The 27,000-nt window shown below is 38.6% G+C and overlaps 1 protein-coding gene across 5 annotated transcripts in view; it reads right to left on the bottom strand.

Annotated features, from left to right (window-relative positions):
- Window positions 1-2,544: 2,544 nt before the first annotated feature.
- LOC128859804 (UDP-glucose 4-epimerase) overlaps window positions 2,545-27,000 on the bottom strand; it is a 29,779-nt gene continuing 5,323 nt past the window's right edge. For all 5 annotated transcript variants that reach the window (XM_054096894.1, XM_054096890.1, XM_054096891.1 and 2 more), the window contains exons 2-4: window positions 22,374-22,624; window positions 3,178-3,468; window positions 2,545-3,117 (exon numbers count right to left, since the gene is read on the bottom strand). In XM_054096894.1, the coding sequence (XP_053952869.1) occupies window positions 2,596-3,117; window positions 3,178-3,468; window positions 22,374-22,616 (1,056 nt within the window). In that variant the 5' untranslated portion in view covers window positions 22,617-22,624 and the 3' untranslated portion in view covers window positions 2,545-2,595. The remainder of the gene's footprint in view (window positions 3,118-3,177; window positions 3,469-22,373; window positions 22,625-27,000) is intronic.

Raw genomic sequence — 27,000 nt, 5'->3', positions numbered from 1 at the left:
AATTTACCATACTTTCCGGAAAGTTTGTTCTCCCTCTAGACCTCTATAATTTCCTTCTTGTCTTTAGGTATTCCTTACGAAGCATGGAAATTCTCTCATTCCACCAGTAAACAGCACTTTTTAGAAAGGTGATCTTTTTAACCGCACGTCTTTAAACAAGCGTCTTTGAAATCGTCATTGCTCGCACAATATCTGGAAGTCAGGCCCACTCTAAGGCATTTGAAGCATCGTTGGGGTTGAATTTTTTCATGTTTGCGACAAACAACCCAACCTATACGTATTTTACCAATGCTAATTAGTTCCATCGCACAGTCCGCAAGTAGTGTCACAGAAGCTGTTTGGGTGCCTCCATATGTTTTACGCAATAATCGAATGTTAGACCGCTCTAGATTAACATTAGGGAGGAGGTCATTAACGGCTAAACAGATTTTGTCATGAGTTTTAACCTCATCAATGTCGCGGATTTCCAATGTGTGATATCTGTGAGTTTTTTCACCTCTGCTTTTCCACTTAATACTTACCCCACTGCAGCTTGAAGTTTAGAGATATTTTCCTCAGAAAACTCGCTAAGTATATTAGAAATAGCAGATCTCCCCGAGCCATTTTTCGTAGCATCGAACTCATGTCTTTTAGAGTCTCTTAATTTTCACAATTTTGAGAATATCTGCATAGGAAAGATCACCTGATTTCTTAACAACTATGGCGTCGTTCCGTGTAAGCTTGCTTTTCGCACGTTTCTGCTTCATGACTTTTCTCCTGCCTGATTAGTCGCAGGGTCTTTAATTAAGAACAGTTTTTTGTTCTTCTCTACAGCCAATAGCGAGTTATCCTTCATAATTAATTTGGTGGGTGTGGGAAAAAATTCGGGAAGGTTTTCCTATTAATTGTGTGATCGTATTCGTAGCTCGATCGCTCTCAGTTAACGACTTAGCTCTTTTCGCCTTATCATTCGCAACGGTCGGTGCTTTTGTTTGTGTGGCTTTGGTCACAGTTGGTTTGGTGCCGTTTGCTGCTGTGTCTTTGTTCTCATCTGTCTTGAAGAGCACATATGTTTGAGAGCATGCTCTTAATTTGCTGATTAACATGCCGTTGAACATCCATCATCTTTTTTAACTCTCCGAGGTTTTTACACATGGTTTTGAGTGTTTCGTTGTAGCCGAGAGCGTAGATCTCTGCCGATTGGGTAGTATGAGTGGGTGTTGTCCTCTACATTATGCCAGTGAATCCACTGCTTCCACCTCGCTATGGCACGTGACTTCAACATTGGTGTCGATCACATTCACAGTAGCCAATTAACCGTTGCCAAGGTTTGATTGGCCACGCACCCGGGATCGTGCGCGAGTGCACTTTTTCGAAAAGGGCACGCGGAAGCCAATGGGGATGAGGACAATTGCCGTTGTTCCTGTGCATGAATTGCAGACCATAAGCCTTATCTTACAGTTCATGGTGCGGATCTTATAAAAATTCACCACATCGAGTGAGAGGTTCGTAATCTCACTAAATGAGAGAAACAAAAGAAGAAAACTTGCATTATTGTTGTTGTCGGTACTCAAGACTGTTTCGCACTAATGCGACCAGTTAACTGGGATTGTGGACTTTGTTGGAATTTGCTGTTATTTCAATTCTCTCTCACTTTTCAGCACTCTGTGTTAAATTTGACTGTTTGTTTGAAATTATTGCTATTTGCAAAGTAGTTCACTTGAGCGCAGTAGTTCACTAGTGCAGGAAAAAAACAAGACAGTTTAACACTCGCCAGTGCCGAAAATGCTAGCGTTTAGTCTATGATCGGCAGATGTTTTTTCTATATAAAAAATATCGATGATTCGTTATTTATAATTATGTATTAATATAATTATTCAATATATAATTTAATAATGTACATAACATTCGCTGTTACAGCTGCTTCTTGGAAGTCTTTTATAACCGTATGCATTATATTATTATTGGCTTTATTCTTCCTTCTCTTTCTTTATGCAAGATTCATTCGTTGACAACTTTTTGAATTGCATAATCTTCACTTAGTGAGCCCGAATGGCACTAGTCAGCATGAGAAAGATACTATTAGCGCGCTTTGTTAGAGTTGGCCAAAATCGCTTAAGCGATTATCGCGCCAATCAATAAGAAGAAGCTCCTATATTCCAATAGGAAGTAAAGCAGATGAGTTGCTCAAAGATTTTATGTGAAGATTCACTTATCTTATAAGCCATGGAATATCTGCTACGAAGCGCGCGTAAATCAAGGGGCAATCTAAAAAGTCTGCCCAAGAAGAAATCTCATAATTAGCTCGTTGATTGATAAATCCCTAGAGAAGCCATCGATATATAATAATAAGAATTTTTTGGAAAAACGAAATTTTGTTTATTTGGATACAATTTTTATTTTTCTTTCAAATTCTATACAATTAATAATGGGATATTTCTTCTTAAAACGAATAAAGCCAAATATTTGTCTGATGCGTTTCTTTTGTATGGGGTGTCATAGTTTTAAAGGCCAGAAATGGTACCAAAATCTATTGTAAGCTTATGAAAATTAATACCATTGAAGCATTATGGGCTGTTTTTATTTCACTTGCAAAAATCTACCATATAACGTAAGTTATTTAGGGGCATAGCCGTTGGGGTTATTGCTTTGCCAACGCCAGGTATCTTCACACATTTCATGTATACCGCGTTTAGCTTTCCATCCAAGAGAAGTTTCCGCTAGCGATGCATCAGCATAACAAGTGGCAACATCCCCAGATCGCCTATCTGTAAATTCGAAATTAACTTTACGCTTACTAGCTCCCTCAAAAGCATGGACCATTTCCAAAACAGAGTATCCAACACCAGTTCCTAGATTATATGCAAAGAATCCAGTCTCCGCAACATTTCTTAATTTTTCTAAAGCTTTTAGATGGCCTTCAGCAAGATCTACAATGTGTATATAGTCACGAACTCCAGTACCGTCTTTTGTTGGAAAATCAGATCCGTAAATTCGTAAAACATCTCGACGACCTACCGCAACCTGCGCAATAAAAGGCATCAAGTTGTTAGGTTCTCCGTTAGGGTCTTCTCCAATGCACCCGCTCGGATGCGCACCAACGGGATTGAAATAGCGTAATGAAACCACTGCCCACCGCTGAAGAAATATTTCAATTTATTATACGAATATGTTTAGAATATTTTGAATTACGCCTACCTTATCTGATTTGCATAGATCCTTCAAAATTTCTTCAGTAAAATATTTAGTTTTGCCATAGGGACTAGTGCAGTTTCCAGTTGGATGGTCTTCAGTTACAGGCAAGAATTTGGGTTCGCCATACACGGTGGCGCTGGAACTATATACAAATTTGAAAACATTGTTATCAGCCATAGCTTCCAAAAGAACATTTGTGCCGGTCATGTTATTGTGGTAGTACTGAAGCGGTATGCGACAAGATTCTCCAACAGCTTTAAGAGCAGCAAAATGAGCCACCATATCGATTTTGTGCTGAAATGTAATACATTTATTCATTGTTAATATTATGATGCTCTGTGTAGTATATTAGCTATTCTCTATGTTATCATATGAAAAATGAGGTACGTTACGTTAATGCGCTAGTTATTTTACTTTAAAATCAGTATGGTGTTGAATAGGACATAAATGATGTCCCCTGGAATATAAACCCTGCAGGTTTCCATCGATTAGAATAACAAGGTCCAGGTTGCTTGAAGTACGTTTTTTTTTACTTTCATGAAAAGTGCAAAGGGAAATTAAAAAAAAAAATATATATATTGATTTTTACTAATTTTTTATTGGTTTCAAAATTACAAATTTATTTCATTAAATTAAATTTTTTTACCACAGAATTATAGAATTTCAAATATACAGTTTCGGTTAATTTACTTTATAAATCGTTATTAAATTTTTTTAACATAATATATGTACTTTTAAAATTTTTGGTCAATTTTATTTTATCTAATATTTAGCCTTATAAAGGGTGATTTTTTAAGAGATATAGGAAAGTTTTTCAAAAAAACACACGTAAAATTCAGAAAAATACATGAAATTTTTATTTAAATCGATAGTACATTCCATATAATTTAATGTTTCAAGATTTTTTCATGCAAATGTTGACCGCGACTGCACTTCAAATGGTCCATCCACTTAGTCCAATTTTGGCATACTCTTTCCAATGTTTCGGCCGGTATCTCACATATAAATGCTTTAATGTTGTCTTCCAATGCGTTAATTGAAGCAGGATTGTCTGAATAGACATGAGCTTTAACATAGCCCCACAAAAAATGTTCACCGAACTCGCCTCTCAACAAGTCCATTGTTACGCGTGCTGTGTGGCATGTGGCATGTGGCACCGTCTTGCTGAAACCACATGTCATGCAAGTCAAGCTCTTGCATTTTGGGCAAAAAAAAGTTGGATATCATTTCACCATTCACAGTTACGTTTCGATTCGCAGTATCTTTGAAGAAGTACGGTCCAATGATACTACCAGCCCATAAACCGCACCAAACTGTGACCTTTTCTGGATACATTGCTAGCTTTTGCAATTCTTCTGGCTGATCTTCGCTCCAAAATCGACAATTCTGCTTATTTACGTACCCATTGATCCAAAAATGAGCTTCGTCACAATTTTTCGATAAAAAGTGGATCTTCGGCCAACTTTCCAAGAGCCCATTCACCAAAAATTCTGCGCTGCGGTAGGTCGTTCGGCTTCAATTCTTGCACCAGCTGTATTTTGAAAGGCTTCACACCTAAATCCTTTCGCAAAATTTTCCACGTTGTTGAGTAACAGAGGTCCAATTGCTGCGAACGGTGAGGAATCGATAATTGATGGTCGTCATTAACACTGGCCGATACAGCTGCGATATTTTCTTCAGTTCGCACTCTACGTAAGCGTGTTGGTGGTTTGATGTCCCATAATGTAAATTCGGTTCTAAATTTAGTCACAATAGCTCGAATAGCCGCTTCAGTGGGTCGATTAAACTGACCAAAAATGGAAGAAGCGCGCGACAAACTTTCTTAACAGAACACGGATTTTTATAATAAAATTCAATGATTTGCAAGCGTTGTTCGTTTGTAAGACGATTCATGGTTAAATTATAGACCAAACTGAAGATGTTTGACAGTGATACAAAACAGGAAACGTGCGTCAGCTGTTTAAACCAACTGTTTAAAAAGACAATAGCTAAAAAATCACCCGTTACATACTGTGACTGGTTATCCATAATGTAATTACTCTTTTAAATACGTTTAGCTCACAAGGCAAAGACATATAGGGTTATCTAATAAGAGGTGTTATTTTTATATTCCAAGAAAAATGCCATTTTTTAATATAAATTATCGGATGTTTATGTCATTATAAAGAGGAATGTGTGCCGTTAATAGTAGAAATTATCATCAGGCAAACGACCACGCTTACAGGACAATATCCTTTTCATGAAATTTTCCATAACCAAATTGCAGAGTGGCTGCCCTATATTTCCTCGATAGCCTCACAAATTCCATCTTTGAGGTCTTGAATCGACCCTGGGCTGTTGGCGTAGACCTTCTCTTTCACGTGGCTCCAAAGAAAAAAGTCCCAAGGAGTTAAATCACAAGATCTCGGTGGCCAATTCTGATTACCTCTTCGAGAGATAACACGGTCCGGAAACTTTTCCCGTAAAAGATCAATGGTTTCGTTGCTTGTGTCGCACGTAGTGCCGTCTTGTTAAAAATAAACGTTGTCCAGAATAACACCATCCAATTCCGGCCATAAAAAATCGTTATAATACCTGTTAATATCGTAAATAACACCTGTTATTGGAAAAACCCTTTACTACACCGTGCTATAATAAACTATTTTGGTTACACATACTATATTTTGGTTAAAGAATTTTAATAAAAGTCATAAGGAATGATCAAGTACAATATAAAAACTGTAAAGGATATTTTTGAGGTATTTTACCACAGGATAGGATGGCAAAAATCCCCCACTCTGCTATATTTCAACTCTAGTTCATGTGTGATTTGGGTTGACGCACGGTGTTATATTAAAAAACCTAAGGCATTATCAATTATTTGACCTTGCCCAACACTCCACTGAGTTAAATCATTTGCGTACTAAACTTTTTGCAAAATTTTTTTTCTGTTTTGTACTTAAAGTACTGTAAAAAATAGAGAAATATTTTTTGTGGGTGGATTGCCATCAGGTGAACGCCCACACGTTTCGCTTATTACACAGGCCGACAAAATTTAACCAACATTCAGACCCAGAAACCAGACTATATATTTCCGAAGGTTTATGATGCGCTGAATCCAAATCTGGCCTCAGAATTGCTCTATTAGTTTGAGTTTTCGAGATATCCTAACCTAAAAGTGCAAAAAAAACCCATTTTTGCCCATATTTGAGGTTATGTAGCCTTGCAGATGTTTTCTTTCACCAAAATTAAAGGATGGCATCTTTAAATACAATCCTTCTTTTTTCAAACGGCGTTTTGTTTGCTCAAATATCATTTTTTTTTCGCAGAGATATCGCATTTTGAAATTTTCATGTTTCGAAATTTTCCTACACCTGAAAATCGATTAAGATAACATAGACATGATATAGTCGCTTACTAATTTTCTTGGGTTTGAGGGCCTGAAATATATGGATTAATAGTATGTAAATTTGGAGTTTGTGGGAAAGCCTGCTTGCGGTTATGTGGGTTAGCCTGCTCGCGGTATGATAGGGGTGGTTTCTAGGGGTTAGGGCTGTGTGTGACTCGGTACCCAAAGGTTAGATAGTGTAGGGATGTGGTGAGTCAGCACACTTATGGTGTGAGACAAAATTTTAAGAAAAATAAGACTCAATTCAAGAAAATTAGTAATCGAATATATCATGTCTATGTTATCTTAATCGATTTTCAGGTGTAGGAAAATTTCGAAACATGAAAATTTCAAAATGCGATATCTGCGAAAAAAATGATATTTGAGCAAACAAAACGCCATTTGAAAAAAGAAGGATTGTATTTAAAGATGCCATCCTTTAATTTTGGTGAAAGAAAACATCTGCAAGGCTACATAACCTCAAATATGGGCAAAAATGGGGTTTTTTGCACTTTTAGGTTAGGATATCTCGAAAACTCAAACTAATAAATTAATTTTAGTTATCAATCCGAATTTTGCATGGACAGAGAAGCAGATATTAGTTTAAATTATTTCGGATACTTTTCCTTGTAGACTAGTGTTATTATTAATATTATGAAGGAGATTCTTCGCGTGCGAGCCGAATAGATTTGTGCTTATCTCTAAAACAAGATCGCTCAAAGCAGACAACTGGCATTGAGAGTAATGTTCCAAAAATTCTGGAGGATCAAATCAGCCATTGAATATTTATAAACTTTTCAACTTGGGGGTGTGATTAGTTCCATATTTGCTGTTTCAATTGTACTGCTTGGAGTACGACGGTTTGGAGAACCTGGCAGGATACATCTGCTATAAGCTGTAGTCTTAGAGTAGGAGTAATTTTGATGGGTAAATCACTTCACCGAAGAAGATTTATCAAGCAATGATTAGAGTTTTCGACGAATTGCAATTACAAACAACGGGTATAAGGGAAATAATTAAAAATCATTTTAAATGATTTGATAATTTCTATTGAATGCGCAGATGCTTTGTACGAGTATGTGACAATTTTCACAGAGGCTGTACTCAATTTTAAACGAATTATAAAACACTGAATTTATTTATTTATTTATTAACAATCTAGAAAGTATGCGATTCGAAGCTATTTATTCATTATTTTAAAAGCCGAGTTATAAAGAGTGATTTTTTAGCCACTATCTTTTTAAACAGTTGGTTTAAACAGCTGACGCACGTTTCGTGTTTTGTTTCACTGTCAAACATCTTCAGTTTGGTCTATAATTTAACCATGAATCGTCTTACAAACGAACAACGCTTGCAAATCATTGAATTTTATTATAAAAATGCGTGTTCTGCTAAGAAAGTTTAAGATCCACTTTTTTATCGAAAAATTGTGACAAAGCTCATTTTTGGATCAATGGGTACCTAAATAAGCAGAATTGTCGATTTTGGAGTGAAGATCAGCCAGAAGAATTGCAAGAGCTACCAATGTATCCAGAAAAGGTCACAGTTTGGTGCTTCTTCAAAGATGCTGCGAATCGTAACGTAACTGTGAATGGTGAGCGCTACCGTGAAATGATATCCACCTTTTTTTTGCCCAAAATGCAAGAGCTTGACTTGCATGACATGTGGTTTCAGCAAGACGGTGCCACATGCCACATGCCACACAGCACGCGTAACAATGGACTTGTTGAGAGGCGAGTTCGGTGAGCATTTTATTTCACGTTCGAGACCTGCCAATTAGCCACTCAGATCGTGCGATATAACGCCTTAAGATTATCTTTTGTGGGGATATGTTAAAGCTCATGTCTATTCAGCAGGCCATCTTCAATTAAAACATTGGAAGACAACATTAAAGCATTTATATGTGAGATACCGGTCGAAGCATTGGAAAGAGTATGCCAAAATTGGACTAAGCGGATGGACCATTTGAAGCGCAGTCGCGGTCAACATTTGCATGAAAAAATCTTCAAACATTAAATTATATGGAATGTACTATCGATTTAAATAAAAATTGCATGCATTTTTATGAATTTTACGTGTGTTTTTTTGAAAAACTTTCCTATAGCTCTTAAAAATCACCCTATATTTAGTATAAGATAAATTAATGGCAGAAAAGTTTGAAAACAGACTAAATGAACTCTTCTAATGGTTTATAAATAGGAGTATTAGTAGCATACGAGTAATTAATTCTTATTTCTTTTAGTGTAAAAATCTCATAGGCTCCTCGGCGGGATATTAAAAATATATGCAATCTAATAAAGATGAAGAATCAATAACACACCGCGTATTATGTCGAAAATAAAATCAAGCGAAAATAAAGTCCTTCTATTGCGTAACAATTCCAGGTTCATGAGCATGCATCTGGCACTGTAAGAGGGAATAGGGCTGTTAAAACTCACTGAGCATAAAGCACATGTAAGAAAACCCCTTTGAATAATTCTCTAAATAAAAACTGCGTATTCCAACTTACAGCGCAAAGTGTTGTAAAGAGTAATTTTAAAAGGTATGGATCAGTGAAATCTGAGCTGAATCAATGAAAGAATTGCATATCTTGAATATATTTTATAAATTTAAAGAACTTAATTGAGTATTTTTTTAATTTTCAACCGAACACAAACAAAAGCATAATTCGTCTAAGATGAGCGGTAAGGTTCTGGAGATATTTTTGACTTCTGATTTATTACTACCCCAAAGTAAAATACTCTGGACAATATGTTAGGTAAGAGAAAGGGGGACATATCAACCAGCTGAGCTGTGCGTACTATAGCCATGTGGAGCATAGTAACGACAAATTCTTGATGGAATTAGACAGTCATTTCAAGTCTGTAGATGGAAAGTCGAAGGCCTTTATGTAATAGATGACCCACCTACAACGTCAAGCAATCGTTGACATTGATAAATATGAAACGACGGGACGCCTGTAGAGTAACGGCAGTCATAACTGGCTTTTGGTCTATCGGAGAACAAGCCACCAAAATGGGCATCCCTCACAACATATCGTGTCATAGTTGTAAATAACCGGAGAAAAACGAAACAATCTTCCATTTCCTGCGTGAATGCCTTGCCGTATGGAGAGTCTCGAACAACTGTCTGGCTTACACGTCAACAGCCTAATAAGGTTCCTAAACAGCACAGACTGGAAATAGTCTGGCTGTAAACAAGTGTTAAACAAGTTGGTAACGAGGATGTGGCAACAAAATGGTGATAAAGTGCTGGTTGGATTCTGGATGAATCACCACTCTAACCAACGAACCAAAGATTGACTACAAAGAGTGAATACAATTCAGCAAAAACGACCATTGTGACATTCACAAGGAATGTACCCGCAATTTTACGCTGAATGTATTTCATGTCACCAGCTATTATTTGGTAATTTAATGTGGACGTGAAGCCATATAAATTTATTTATACATAATGAATTAAAAAGAAATTTTGGACATATCTTTCATATAACTTACAATTAAAATATCTAATGCAAGTACACGAGTTAGCTCGTAATCGGCCAAAAACATTTTGGCATGAAGACACGAGTTAACTCGTGGCCGGTCAACAAAGTGTTAACCGACATAAGCCAATTTCTTCTTCTTAATTGACGCAATAAACGCTTACACGATTTTGGCCGAGTTTAACAAGGTAGTCGTTTCTTTCTCGTGCTCATCGGCGCCAGTTGGGCACATCAAGTGAAGCCAAGTCCTTCCTTCTCCACCTGATCTTTCCAACGAAAGGGAGGGCTTCCTCTTCCTCTGCTACCACCAGCGGGTACCGCATCGAATACTTTCAGAGCCGGAGCTTTTGTATCCATTCAGACGACATGACCCAGCTGACGTAGCCGCTGGATTTTTATTTGGTGCGTTGTGTCAGTTTATCATAATTATGCTCACTAACTCCCAACTTAAAATGTATGTGCTTAAGAAAGTCTACATTCGTCTCTTCTTTAATAATGCTTCGTATCTATGCCGGCACATTTTTGAATGTATTCAATAACATAAATGTTGCTACTTAAAGCGCACAGCAACCTGAAGTTCGTTGTTCTCACCAGATCTGACTAACACGTAATTGATTTCTCTTACGCTTGCCCTGCACAAGACCTCATGCTAGATCTCGTTTATTTGATTCATCATTAGAGCATAACTTTGAATTGACAGGAATTATAGAAGAATGGATGTATGTTCAACAGATTAGAGAGTTCCCATGTAACACAAAAGTTTTGCTTTGATGTAATGCATGCTTTGTGTGAAGGTGTATATGTTTACGATGTGCGCAATGTTTTATTTAATGGGTTTTATGGAAGAAGGAGATGTTACTTTGAACGTTATAAATAATGGAAAACAATACTTCCAGTTGGAAGAAATGATTCTCCCGCTTTGAACTACATAAGGCTAAAAACTTTAACTTAAAAATTGGGTCAAGTGAGGCCAAATGTTTTACCTACTTTTTCCATTTACTGATTAGGGGAAAATATATTGTAGATCACATTAAATTTCTGCATTTGTAGAATACACGGCTGCCATGAAAAAGATCCTGATAAAAAACCATTTGCCGTTTGGAATCGGTTTAAAACTGTAGGGTCATCCATTTGTGAAACAGCATTAAGACGCATACCACAAATAGGAGGACGAGCTCGGCCAAACACCTAACAGAAGTGTACGCACCAATTATTTGTTTATTTCATGAGAGCGGTATGGAAAAGGAAACCAATAATGATTCATTTAAAATTATGAATTTAAGTAAAGGTAGTAAACGTTTGCATCTGCATTCAATAAATAATGGCAATACTTCTTAGGTCAAAAAAGCGAAATGTGCTAAAACAAAAACAAAAGGCTAAATAATTTTATATGTCAAATGAAAGACGAGGATTTTTGAATCAATATTATCGAATTTTGTATTGAAAATAAGCAATTTTAAAACAATTAAAGGATAAATTCGGTCCATACCGAATCTTATATTCCCGCGGTCATTTAAGTAATATTTAATTTATGCAAGCTGTTAATTTTTGAAATTAAACAAACTCATTGATAATCTGAGTTAGAGCTGGTAACATTAAACAGACGGACGGTATTTAGTCTTAACACACCATATAAAAAGTGGGCGTGATTTTTATCTGATCTCAATATTATTTTTGCCAGATGTAAATGTGGTGGGGAGCAACAAGCGTATCAAGTCAACGCGAATTTTATAAAGTCATTATAGAGATACATACATTTATCAATTTTTAGAATTTGATACAAGGTAAATTTGAGCTCAAAATTGGAGAAATCGGTCAATAACCACGCCCACGTATAACGTTAATTTTCAACAAAGTAAAGCGTGATATCTACCATATGTTATATACGAGACAAAATTATTCAAGTTTGGTAAAAGTGATAAGCCTAAAAACTAAATATCTATTTTTGTATTTATATGCGTGTACCTTGATAAAAACTTTGTAAAACTCACCCAAACTTGGTACATATATTGCCAAGAATGGAACACGAGTCCATTCAAAAGAAAAAGTAAGGGATATTTACAGCAGAATGAAAACAAAATTACGAGTCTTTAAGCTCAAATGCCGCCGGTGATGCAATAGAAGCTGCTGCTGCCAAGAAAAAGCAAAAACAAGTATAATTACTTATTTAAAATGCATGGAAACAATTTGTGACAACTCTTCCAATATTAAGAAAGTGAAAAGTCTGAAGAAGTTTAATTTTTTGGACATTATATTTTTACAATACGGAAGTTTTCAAAGGTTATCTATTATTCTCATGGCCAACATGTTCTCGGCCATTTAAAATCCAAAATAAGTGATTCTAGTTAGTGGAAAAGTTGTTCCAATTAATTTAAAAAAATCAGAGTTAAGGGAGAATGGGAATAAAATAATTTTGGCTAACAGAAAATTTAAAATTCTCTTAAACGAATACAACTGATTTACGATAATGTTATTAATAAGCTGCAGGCCCAAAATTAATAATTGCATTTTGGCACTCCATAACAGGATTTACATAAGTAATTGAAAAAAATGCAATACGAGTGTGACTGCAAACAAATTCGATATATGCAATGGCGATCCACAAAACATGGGTCCTGCTCACATATTCAAAGAATGCCTGTTTCTGAAGAGATCAATTCTGTGAGGAGTCATATTTGTCTGAATTATTTGCCATCCGGATATGGCATGGCAAAGTCCACTAGTGCATTCAATTATTCCATATGCCACTAAGCATATCATTCAAAGCTCCGTTTGAACTCAATCAGTAAGCTCCTTAGTAAAAATACATATTCGTCAACTCTTCCTCTATCAGTTCGGCAACTTCTATAAAACTGACCAGTTCTGGTACTATTAATAGCAAGACTCTTTCAAGCGTTCTGTATCAATTGTGGTGTGATCCTAATATGTGGGATCCATCCATCCATTAACGATAAACGATTTTCGAGACCGGGCAAATGCGTTTTGTCCTTGGAGGCAATGGTTATTCATAAATCATTCTGGAGAGTTTAAAAAATTATATCTCAGGCTCACCGCTAGCTCTCGAGACAGTCTTCGAATGGATAAAGAAATCGGCGATTCCTGCATATCGTTTTACAACGAAGTCGGTCTGAACAAGCAACTCACGGCGTTTTTTGAGAACTCGAAGACATATAACGGGACAGCACGAACATTGCAAAGGAGGATTATTTTGAGCAAGTATTCAAAAGTACTACAATATGAACTATTTGCTGGCTCTCATTTTGTTCCACAAAATTTTCGAAAAATGCCTCTTTACTAGAAGAATATACTAGGGTGATGGTTGAGGCTTTTGGGTGAAGTGCCAGAGGTTCAGCCCAGTTTGTGCGAGATTCCGTTCGATAAGCAAGGCAGAAAGCACTTCCACAAAAGTGCGCGTGTTATTAAATGCGTCTTGTCTGACCGGCAACGGTGTGAGCTTAAGTGATGTTCTCTATCCGGGTCCAATAACTCGGAGCGATCTCAATTCTAATTTCTCAATGGAAATGGTTCAAATTTGTTTTCAACTTATACGCAGCGCCGATCTGAACCATGTGCTTTGAAAACACTTACCCTCTACGACACGGGAACCAATTCTTAACGAACGTCCTACCGGAAATCGGAGAGGTGCGAATACAGGCCAGCCCCTTATCAACGAGATCACCTCTAACGTCAAGTAGTGGTCACACTCACCCTACAACGCGTGAAACCAACTAGCTTCCGAACAGGTCAGTTACTATCGTCAGAATTGGGTCCTCATAACCTAATACGGTCATCGACATCAACCTCACTCATGAGTTGCATCTAGAACATACGGACACTGGACGATAAAAGAGGTAATTCCTTGTTCTACAGTGAAAGTTCGAAGTAGCGAAGAGGGTTCCATCGCTTGCATTATGAGCCAGATCGTCTGTGAAAAGTCCCTATGTCCGGGAATCTATAGCACATTCACTGTATACTTTGAGTCAGCCACTCATTAGCTACCTCTTATTAGGTGATATTTCAGTGCAGAGATCCAATAGTAGCTCGGTTCTGGAAGTAAACTGTATGATGATAGGAGAACTCTAAGATTCAGTAAGAGCTACTGCGAGTAGAGATCAGTACATGTAAAAGGCTGATTTTATAGGCAGATAAGCAGTTAAATTAAATGAATTTTTTAAAACTTTTTTTAGGCTTTAGTTTTAAGCGGTTTAATAAATAAATGTTTACAATTTTGGCCTGAGTAGGCAATTGAGCATTAGAGACCTAATGTACTCCTCAGAAGCTTGGGCAGTATTATTATTCACAGAAGCGGCTCTTGCTGCATTCAAAATCAAAATTCTGCGAAAGACTTATAGATTATTTGTCCGTTAGCGATGGCTAATATTGCAGGCAACAGAATTTTAAGCTTTTCAAGGGAGGAGACTCTGTGGTCACAATCAATATCTACCTTAATCGAAAATCATGCTTTTGTTATGCTAATATATTTTTATCAATAACTTTTAAAAGAAATAGTTTAGCGAGGTAAGGATTTCACGAAAATATTGACCTTTGTTAGTAGAATACGGATTTTCTCTTATGATTCTTAAGTTGGAGAGAGTTCTTATGGGTGAACACATTTGCCATCTCAAGTTAGGGTAAGCTGCTTTTTAAAAGAGAAGATGAGCTTTGCATTGACGATTCGTCAAGTAAAAATGATATGTCTTTGCTTTGAGAAGATGACTCGCGATCCTAAATTGAATGGGAGATACAAAGAATGGGATTAAAAAACAACCTCTTTAAAAATCCCCTTGTAATTTTGGTACATTCAATCTTTTTCTTTAAAAGAACTCGTCTTAATCTCGGACCCAAAAATAACGTCGCATTTATTATTTTAATTCAAGCAGAATGAAATGTAGTGTCATCTCCAGCCAATTTTTGTGAAAATCACCCAATTGGAATAAACCACCTGGATGCATGTGGTAATGTCAACACTACCACAACGCTACTGTCAATACTGAAACTTTCAGATGATTACAGATGCCTTATGCAAATACGCAGAGATTTCCAACAAGTTGAAACATCTAGTGGAAAGACTTAGGTATTTTATCTTTAAGCTGGAAATTATAAACATAATCATTTTAAATAAATAAGGAAATAATTAGTGCATACACTTCTATCAGGTGTCTGGCCGAGGTCGAACCTACGCACTCCCGAATGAATGGTAGTCACGCGGCTACGGCGGCCGAATTAGGGAAACATATCTGATGCCGGCCCTGGCAAATTCAGAAAACGTTGTTGTTGTAGCAGTTCACTAACTCATCTAACGGTAGGCCCAGGAAACATGCTGTTTCGACAGATTGGGTTCAAAGGGGAGGTTAGGTGTTAGGTGAGTGGGTTTGAGAGAGCATATGAATAGGTGTTTAGTCTCGTACTCTTCCCTGTCACATTACATATCGTATGTCAGGGCCAATTCTGGTTAAGTAGGCGTTTAACCTGCTACAATATTAAATGTGGACAGCAACATTTCTTTGTCCTTGCCCCAAATGTTGCCGGCTACCGATTTGAGGATCTTGTTGTGGTTTTGGACCTTACCGGCAATTACGGTTGTCAATGCACGGTATTGGTGTGTCGTCCACTTTCATATTTAACTTCATTTTGATCTTCTTCGACCAGGTGGATTTAGTAATGGAAAGTTGGAGGTTCTGGTTGGCGGTAGTCGCTCACTTTGGAAAACAAGCCATATATTTCATTGACGGACGCCATTATCGAATATTCGTCAGCAAAGAAGACCAGTGAAACTGCTTCTAGATGCTGGGGAAGCTTCGAAATATAGAAGTTGAAAAGTAAGATACTCCTCGCTTTATCCCCCTTTATTTTGGGCTTTCGTTTCGAAAGATGGCAGACGATTGCCGACCACACAAATAGTTCGCGGACCACCTATTCAGTCGCGGCGAGAGAGCCGACCGTTGGATATCGTTTAGTAGCGTGAAATGGCTGACTGACAGCAGACTGGTGCTTCAAAGCCCAAATTTAATAGCTGCACCTTTCGCCCAGGATACATTGTTATCTCATGCGGCTGCGATGATACAGCTTATTGGCTAAAGGAAGAAGTTTCTAAGCTGAAGCCGTGCAAAGATGCACAACTGAAGATTGTACAGGAGGCAGATATACCGCGCCCACAAATCTTCATTGGTCACTTTCCAGAATCGGACAGCACCTCAACTGAGGATATTATTAGCCTCCTTGATGGCCAAAACGAGGGCCTCAACACGAATGACTGGCGTATGCTCAACAGAGTGCGCAAGGGTACTGTGGTAGAAATCACTGTTGCTATCGACCCAATCTCCGCAGAGGTCATAAAAAGCTTCAATAATTGGCTGAACTACGGATTCGGTAAAACCCAACCTCGGCCAAAATCTAAAGGCCCGATTGATCCGCCCAAGGTTACCGAAAAGGACTCTGAACCTTCGGTGAAACAAAGCTCGGAGGAAGCAGGAACTTTGACTCCAACGGCTTCAATAGCCCAGGACGATAAAGCCAGTTGCTCCAGACGCGGCGCAGAAAAGCCAACAACAACCGGCACATGGCGCTATAACGTAGCCGAGGGCATTCGAATGCGACCCCCGCTGCAGGCCGATAAAAAGCGCTCAGCAATAACAAGGCTCGAAGAGGGGATCAGATATCCGCTGAGGAAGCAGTCCTGCTGAAAACCAACCGAGGTAAGAAAAAGGCAGCCATTGGCAAACGAAGGCTCACTAGATGACCTGGCCAAAGCAAAAACCTCGTAACAGTAAAAGGCAACTCGGATGCCTTCAAATAAATCTCCATCACGCAAAAGAAACCTCGGACATGCTTACGAGGAGATTTAACCAAGAACTCTTGGATGTAGTTTTCATTCAAGAACCATGGGTACGTAAAGGAGTCGTTCTGGGACTCCAGAGCGTAAACGGTAAGCTGATATATGCTGCTTACACAGACCGTCCCAGAGCGGCGTAGGTTATAAATAATCAACTAACCTTTATCCCAATTTTACAGAAGTCCTGGTGGCGATTTTGGTAAAAGTGCCAACGAGCAAAGGTGAGCATGAGGTAGTACTTGCCTCCGCTTACCTTCCAGGAGATGAGGTTACTGCTCCAACAAGGGAGGTTATAGCCCTGGTGGAATTCTGTCAACAAAAACGATGCAAATGCGCACCACACAGCGTGGGGGAGCACAAACATAAATCCAATAGGTGAGTACCTTCTTAAATTTCTACTTAGGTATAATATGTATATCTATCCTAAATCGAGGCAACAAACCGACTTTCATTAATGCAATCAGGGGAGAAGTCCTTGACATCACTCTCTCTAGTCATAATGCTTTGTCCGAAGTCTCAAATTGGCATGTGCCAGAGGAAACATCTGTGTCGGATCACACACATATAATTTTAGATTTGATATAGGTGCGACCAAACCACAAATGACAATTTACAGAAACCCCAGAAAAACTAATTGGGACTACTTTCACTTTTGTTTAGAACAAAGTGTTATCTGCTCTAGGCGTCATATTCAGCTTATATCTGAGGTTGAGTTCGAATCGAACGAACTACATTCAAATATAACATCTGCGTTTCACGAAAGTTGTCCAGTAAAAGTGAAAAAGAAACAAAGAAATGTTCCTTAGTGGAATAGTACACTTTCCGACCTGCGTAAAGAAACAAGAACTTTATGGAATAAAAGAATTGAGGAAATCTAAAAGGGCTACTTGGAGGAATCATTGTGAAAAGATTTGTAGTCTTCCGAATGCTATTCGTATCCAAAAAGCCCTACTAAAAGATCACTCAAACGGTATTAGTACCCTGAAAAAACCAGATGGAAGCTACACAAGGAATCCAGAGGAAACCTGTCAACTTCTGCTGGACACTCACTTCCCTGGATCACTTGTGCTAGACGAGATCTCTGTGCCGGCAGAAACTACTACATCTGCGAGTGCTGAAAACTAGCAAACAAGCTATTCCATGAAAAGCGGGTACAATGGGCGATATCAACATTCAGCCCATACAAATCTCCTGGACCTGATGGGATATTCCCCTGTGCACAGGATGCACACCATATTATCCCTAATTTGAGCAGACTATACAAAGCAAGCTTACTGCTAGGATATTTACCTACAAAATGGGCTGAGGTTAGGGTTGTATTTATTCCAAAGATAGGGAAAAAACCCGAACAATTGCCTAAATCATACAGACCAATTAGTCTCAGCTCATTTTTCCTTAAAACAATGGAAAAGATAGTTGATCAGTATATTAGGGAAAACAATTTAGGTAACTTCCCACTGCATCGACTTCAATCTGCCTATCAACAGGGAAAATCCACTGAGACTGCAAAACAGTTATTGAAAAGGCTATTGAGTCCAAACAGATAGCTCTATGTGCATTTATTGACATATCAGGGCTTTTGATAACACTTCCTAAGAGGCAATCTATAATGCCCTATATCTAAAGGAGATACCTGAACCCATCACTGGATGGATAATATTCATGCTGAAATCTAGGACGATCAGCACCGAACTAGGAGGAACAATCAAATCTATCAAAGCCACAAGAGGTTGCCCTCAAGGAGGCGTACTCTCTCCACTTTTGTGGACTCTAGTCATAGATGAACTGCTCCGCAAACTGAACAGCCTAGGTTTTCACACTCAGGGTTACGCTGATGACCTATTAGTTTATGTATTAGGCTGGCATGAGGAAACCATTTCGGATCGCATGCAGCAAGCCCTTACAATAATAAACAAATGGTGCACGCAAAAAGGGCTTTCCATTAACCCATCCAAAACAGCACTTGTACCGATACTTACATAAATCTCAAATGTCCGACCCTTAATGAAACAACACTTCAACTCTCGACAGAAGCGAACCATCTTGGCGTCAGTCTACTGACATCTACATGCTTTCAGATAGCCAAGCGGCTCTAAAAACCCTTCTATCAACAACTATCACCTCTAAATTGGTAAATGATTGCCTAAACCTTCTCAACACGTTAGGAAACCTCAACATAGTAACACTAGGCTGGATTCCGGGACATGAAGGACATGAGGGAAATGAAATGGCTGATGACCTTGCAAAACAAGGAGCAAATATGCAACTTACTGGTCCTGAGCCTTTCTGTGGACTCACAAAAGGCCACATTAATGAATTCCTTAGGAAATGGGAAGAAAGGAAATTTGCTGCACACTGGCTAAACTGTGCCGGTCAGCGTCAAGCCAAACTATTTCTAAGTCCCAACAAAGGAATATCTGACAAGCTTCTCTCACTAAGCAGAGTAGATCTGCGTCTTTTAACAGGATATCTTACAGGTCACTGCAGCCTGAGGTATCATCTAAATAATATTGGTCTATCTGAGACCAATGTCTGCCGCTTTTGCGAAATGGACATAGAAAATTCAGAACATGTGCTTTCTGAATGTCCTGCGTTGGGCAGACAGAGACTTCATCACATTGGTGGTATCGTAGTATCTCTATGCAATCTTTGGAACAACAAAACCAAAATTGTCCTAAAATTTTTAAAAAGCTTAAAACTCTAGGGTTACAAAAATAGGCCTTGCACAATAGATCAGCTCTGGTAGCAGTGCGTAATGGCCTTCTAATAATAATAAGATACTCCTTGCTTTATCCCCCTTTATTTTGGGCTTTGGTTTCGAAAGATGGCAGACGATTGCTGACCACACAAATAGTTCGCGGACCACCTATTCAGTCCCGGCGGGAGGGCCGACCGTTGGATATCGTTTAGTAGCGTGAAATTACTGACTGTATGGAAAATCTTCGACTTGTCCAACATTACTACGACAGTCCTCCCGCAGGGGCGGTTTTGGTTAAGCCCGCGGTGAGTTTAGATGTTAATGGTGGTGAGTGCTGTGGTGGTGCTATGCATTCGGCGGACTCCATGCTGATGTGTGGCTGAACAAAGGAGAGTTATCGGGCGATAAAACTCACATTGTTTTGCGGGTTTCCCAGGTTGAAGTAGTGGGACTACCCACCTTGCTTTATACTTATCAGAAATTATAACAGTGGTCATAGAGAAGTTGAATTCCCTTCCAATGGACCCAGGTTTCCCAGCATCAACATGTTAAGTCCGTCAGGACCAATGGCTTTAGAAGCCTTTGCTTTGTTAATGGTCATCTGAACCTGATCGCTGAAGAAAGTAAGTAGCGCACTTTTGTTCGGCAGTTTGTGCAGCCGTCTGGTGGCACGAGGCTTGGATCTGTCAACCGCAGGATGCAATATAAATTATCTGCTAAAATTGCTCGCGCATCTCTTCGGGTTCTACAGGGATTTTACTAACACCAGAGATGAAGTTGCAGGCCTTCAGGTGCTCTTCCCATTTGGTTCGCTTATCATGGGTGACTAGTTGCTGAATCTGCAAATTGAGATCCCTTATTCGGGTGTCCCCGGGATCGTGGCGTTTGCTAAAACGGCTGTTTTAGCTGAGAAATTAGGACGTATGCGCTGGAGCCTTCTAGGGGGGACGAAACGAGCAGCCGCAGCTGTGTTCACCTTGCGGTATTCGCGTTCGCCTACGCACACTTCGAGGGAGAATTGGGGAGAGCGGCGAAGGTGTCCTCAGACTAGCGCTAGCAATTTTTATGTCAGGCGAACTGCTGCAATTCCCCACTACCCTGTTGGGGGTGTCTTCGTTCACTGTGCAGAATGTCGAATCGTCTATCTGCTCGTTTGGTAGGACTGAGTGCCAAAGATCATTCTGCACGTTGAAGTCACCTATAACCAAACGGTTTTTACTTCTGATAAGTGCACCAATTCCGGGTGATGTCCAGCCGGGATGCAGGTGGGGCTATATAAAAAGCTCCGCCAAACACCCAAAAAGGGCCAATTATATATACATCTATACATTGACAGATGACATTTAGGCATGAAGAGGGGGCGAGAGATGATGCTCGAGAGAGCTCCGGGACTCATGGAGGTTCCGTTTGTGGTGCTAGGTGATTGCGTATTACGCGAGGTGATTGCACCTTACCGATGTGGAGTTTAATTGCAGCCATATTTGGCAGACGCAGCAGAAATAATCTTTGGAGATTCAAGATTAGGAATCACAAACACATTTCGCACAGTTTTAGTCTTTAATCCATAAGATCCCCCCGATTAGCGATTGAAAAGCATTTCATGTATAATAAAGTCCTGTAGAATGGACAGTTGCGAAATAAAATACCGCTACGTTGCATGCGGCCGACTTAGCCTCGCCCAACAAGCAGCGCAGCAAACTACTCAACTAACGCTACACCGCATGCGGTCAACTTAGCGGCGTCTAACAAACAATGCAGTGCAGAGCTACTAACCCATACTTCATACCTTAATGTCTTTCGATCGCCGAACAATGATTTCCTCTGTTGTATGTTTCTTTTTATACGTTTCACTAATGAACATTAATAATTTCAGAGTTGTATCAAAGTGAATTCATATATACAATATTAAAACTAAATGCCGCCATTAAACTTTCAATGATCGTTACAATGGTATTAGAACTATAATGTTAGATAAGTAAGCAGCTTTTTCGCTCCCTCTTGATAAATCGACACCCCACCTAATTTGAATCCATTTTCCTTTCCCTTTTTCCAAAAAAAATATAAAATTATAGAAAACGTTTAAATGGTATTAATTATAAATTAAACTTGTGATGCAAATTAGATTTTCAGCAAAACTGTTCTCAATTTGACACTTTGCCTTGTTATTATTCGTTGAAAATCGTTTTTCCCGTTATAAGCATACTAGTATATATTGTAATAAAAACGAATTATTTTGAAAATTAATAATGTTTTGTATCATATAAGTCGATTGAGTCTTATTTCTGTTGAGAATGCGACATATAAAGCTGTAGTTTTTATGCAGAGATCCACCGGTCAGTTTGTGAATTTTCATACATGTACCTATGTTCCGATTAGGCATTTTTAGAAATTCGTATAAAACTTTCTCATTTAAAGATTTCTCGAGTAGCGTTTCTGCCAATAAATTCGCGGCTGTCTGACATATATTCCAATTAGTAAGTTTCAATGGGATATTTGTAAATAAATTGTTTTTAACAGTTTCTATTTGAAGGTGTTTATATGAAAAATAAGGTCCAGTGTTTCTTAAAAAGGTTACATCTGGAGATATTGGTTTTGAAAATTTTTCGTAAAAACCCCTAGAAAGAAGCGCGCAAAGCCGAACCTAAGGAAAGCAATGTGGGAGAAATATTAAAACATCCTTAACTAAAACTCAGGTATTGTAGGAAAGAGAATGAACTGAGCTAAAGCGAATACGTAAGACAACGTTAGCGGTTTCAGATTTAAGATTATATCGACACATAAAATACTTCTCATATCTACCTTCATACGTTAAACTTACCTCTTGAAAAACGGCACGAACTTGATCTCTATCAGTAATATCAATACAATAATAATTCAATTTTTTTCCTGTAAGCTTTTGAACCCTGTTCAAAGATTCGGGAAGCTTTGAGGAGCCTGAGCTGTATGCATTACTCAAATTGTCTACGCAAATCACATTATATCCCTCATTAAGCATCTCCAAAATTGTATGAGAGCCAATATATCCCGCGCCTCCAGTGACTAGAACATTTGGAGGTGCCATTTCAATGCCTATAAAAAGAAAATAATATTTTATTAAAAAGCTAGAAATATATGTGCATAGTTAAATTATATTTAGATATTTTCAGTGAATACGATTAGAGGTATTAAGTCTTGGGACTCTTGTTTATTGTTCAGTAGATATGCTATTTGGCTTGATTGTTTGGGTGTAGGCGAGACTCATGCTAAATACATACTTGGAAGCCTACGAACGCCTTTTCTCCGAAAGTGTGAGGCTGGAAATTGTTACTGAATGCTGTTTCAGAGTATAATATGCCTTGATTAACATCCAGTTTTTCACTTCATGTTCGTTTCAGAGTGGCCCCATGACCCAGGTGGTATTAGTAGCTCCGTAAAGTTTCTTATAGTGGTCGCCCTGCGGCAGCAATGGCAAACCTCCGAGTGTATTTCTATCATGCAAAAAAGCTCCTCATAAAAAAATATCTGCCGTTCGGAGACGGCTTAAAACCTCCTCCTATTTGTGGAACAACAACAAGATGCACGCCAGAAATAGGAGGAGCCGTACACTCTTAAAAAAAATTGTGCCTGAGAGATTAAGTTCTCCGGCTCGCACGTTCTTTTTCAGCATTAGGTTAAATAAGTTACACGATAGCGAGTTACTCTGTCTAAAACCTAGTTTGGTATCAAACGTCTCGGAGAGGTCCTTCTCAATTCTGACGGCACTGCAGGTACTGAGCAACGTCATTTTGATCACAACGGTAACCTATCTCTTTGTTCCCTTCAGGATTTCTCTAAGACATTTGATTCGGTATCAAACGTCTCGGAGAGGTCCTTCTCAATTCTGACGGCACCTGGTACTGAGCAACGTCATTTTGGTCAAACCGGTAACCTATCTCTTTGTTCCCTTCAGGATTTCTCTAAGACATTTGATTCGGTAAGTCAAGAACCTTATATCAAACATCTTCAGTACTTTTTTAGAGTTTCTGATAGCTCTGTCAAGTTTAGGATCAGTTACCTTTCTCAAAGAAAATGTGCAAGGATGACTCCTCCACGCCTTGTTTTGTCGGATCCGGTGTGCCAAAAGGTTCTCTCCTTGATCCCCTTTTGTTAAATCTGTATGTGAATGATATACATACAATATATATACAGGGTTGGCCATATTAAACTGACCCATTGAGTAACCCTATAACTTTTTACTGTAATTTCAGATCAGCTAATGACATACCGCGTTGGAAGCGTCAGTCGAAGGAGATTTATACCATGAAACAGTACACCCCAATAGAACGCGCTGAAATTGTTCAGCTGTACATTCAAAATTCCTTCTCGATTGTAAAAACGCAACGTGCGTGGAGAAAAAAAAATAAAGTGAAAAGTGCGCCGTCAAAGAACGCAATCAAGCAAATGCACAAAAGATTTTTGTCTTCCGGCACTGTGGCTAATACCCGACGTCCAAATAAAAAGCGGCCAAGACGATCTAACGAAAATATCGCGGCCGTACGAGCCAGTATCGAGTCATCGCCGCGAACGTCAGGTAATCGTCGTTCTGCTCAGTTGGACATCCCTCGGACCACTCTACGACGTATCATTCGTTTGGATTTGGGGATATTCCCGTACAAAATACAACTAAATCAACAACTGTTGCCGGCCGATAAGCCTCGTCGCTTGGAATATGCCAATTTTGTCGTCCGAATGGCCCAAACTGATGAGGATTTTTGGCATCAAATCATTATGAGTGATGAGGCCCATTTCTCCTTGAACGGAACCGTAAATAAGCAAAATTGCCGTTTCTACGCCACTGAAAACCCTCAAAAAGTTACAGTCTGGTGTGGCATTTGCGCTGATATGGTCATTGGGCCGTTCTTCTTTGAAAATGGTCAACACCAACCATTGACCGTCAATCAAGAGCGTTATCGGGCCATGATAACCGATTTTGTGATGCCGATTGTTTGTGAAAATGGTATGGAGCACTTCTGGTTTCAGCAAGATGGCGCACCACCACACACAGCACGAGCCACCGTCAACTTATTGAAGACTTTGTTCCCTGGCCGTTTTATATCAAAAAGCGGCGATTTTGACTGGCCGCCACGATCACCGGATTTGACGCCACCGGACTTTTTTCTTTGGGGCTATTTGAAATCTAAGGTTCACGTCAACAAGCCAAAGACACTAGGCGCACTTAAGGCCAATATCCGACGGGAAATAGCCGCCATATCGGCCGAGACGCTGGCCAAAACTATGGAAAACGCCGAAAAACGGGCACATTACGTTATACGAGCTAAGGGCGACCACTTGCGCGATATCATATTCAAAAAGTGATGTAAACGAATCTCCTTGAACTAAATTAAATGTTTTTCACAATGAAACACAAAAAAATGTTTCTTTTTCCATATTTTTTTAATAATCACATGGGTCAGTTTAATATGGTCAACCCTGTATGTATACTCTGTGTGTCAGTATGTCAATGCCCATGCTTATGCTGATGATATTCAATTGTATTTGTCCAGTACAAATGGTCTAGTATGTTTTAAAATTAGCCTGTCTGTAATTTCACAATGGGCCCAGGGAATTATAATAGTAATGTAGAAGATATACCAAATTTGTTTGTTGGTAATATCACCCTGATGTTTAACAACAATATAAAAAATTAAGGCTTTGATAATTCATTTTTGAGCTGTTCTGATCATGTAAAAAAGTTGTAACTTGCATACTGTTTTACGTATTTTAAGAATAACAGCGTGGTTTACGCCATTAGGACTAGAAGAAAGCTAGCTATTATACTCATTGCACCGCTCATCACGTCCTCTAAGCCCGTATATAGTTCGTATATATTGACTTATTTCCTCTCACAAAATTGATGTTGCGTTCAATAAAGCTACGCGTTATGTCTACTGTCTCAACTATAAGTAGCCACATTCATTTTTATAGAAAAACAAAATTCTAGGATGCAACATTTTTGATTATCTGACGGCTAGAAAGTGTGTAATTATGTATAAGATAATTGAAATCACAACTCCCAAATACCTTTACGAGAAATTAAGATTGATGAAATCTAATAGGCATCAAACTCTGATTGCCCCGAAATATTCCTACTTGCCATTATCAAGGTTGTTCTTCATTAATTCTGTGAGGCTCTAGAATTCAATTCCTGAATCTGTCAAGGGTGTGCACAGTATAAATAATTACAAAAGGGCAATACATGATCACTTTAATTCTGTAAATTGAATGTGGTTCTAATTAAAATTTTATCAATTTCTTTATCGCACTGAGTTCTACTATTAAATCTAATCTTATATTTGTCTATTCAATTTTTATCTTTAAGTTAACCTTTAATTTTAATTATATACACATATATACATAGTTAGTCGGCGCCGTATATACAATATATATAATTGTCAGCCTTATGACCAGTTCCCTCTAGGAGAGCCAGATCATCACCGACTTCTTTTGTTCCCTTTCCTTTTTAGTGAGGTACCCAATTTCAGGTTGGGGTTAACAGTTTCCCCGCTAGAAGTATTCAAGTTGGGAGATTGACAGTAGGAGGTGATATGCATCATGTTTCAAAATCAGTATTCAAGTTGCACATTTGCTGAAACCTCATACCAGTATTTATTATAGCGAATCCACAACAACAGCCTCGGATAACTGATAACATCAAAAGATACCGACCCAAGACACGAATTAAGGATTGTGATTTACGTTTTACTACTTGGAATATACGAACAATGCTACAAACCGGCAAGATGGCCAAAAGTATGAAATAAAATATTGACTTAGCAACTCTACCTGAAATATGATTCGCGGAATATGGTGAAGTAAAAAAAAAAGCATATTCAATTTTCTTCTGTGGCCCAAACAAACGAGGGCAGCTAGGTGTGAGCTTCTACAATACAGGATCCGGCACTCGAGGCGTAACCAACTTCAGAACGCTCGCGCAGCTGATGCACGGGCATTATGCAAGATGCGACATCAGCGAATTCCTTGACGAAGTACCAATCAAATGGCGAAAGAACTAAAAATATCTGACCGTAGCACTCGCCGCATACTGAAAAATTATCTCAAAGTCAAGCCTTACAAGATTCAAAAGATGCATGATCTCACACCAAAGCAGCAACAAGTTAGACTTGAGGGAGCGAAGAAGTTACATCGCTTGGCCTAAAGCGGTCAATTTCCGAACATTGTATTTTCTGACGAGAAAATTTTTCAAATTGAACAATTCATAAACTCCTAAAATGATAGGGTTTATTTGACCTATCGTTCATACGAGAGTTTCGGTCGCAGACCATGGACGTTTCAACATGACTCAGCTCACAAAGCTCGAGTGAATGGTTAAAAAACAACGTTCCAAACTTCATAACGTCCACACAATGGTTCTCAAATTCATGAAACGGCTTGAAACTGTAGGTCCCTCCATTTGTGGAACAAAATCA

This window comes from Anastrepha ludens, chromosome 4 (genome assembly GCF_028408465.1).
Source record: "Anastrepha ludens isolate Willacy chromosome 4, idAnaLude1.1, whole genome shotgun sequence".
Classification (NCBI taxonomy): Eukaryota; Metazoa; Arthropoda; class Insecta; order Diptera; family Tephritidae; genus Anastrepha; species Anastrepha ludens.
This window is presented reverse-complemented; position numbering and strand designations above follow the sequence as displayed.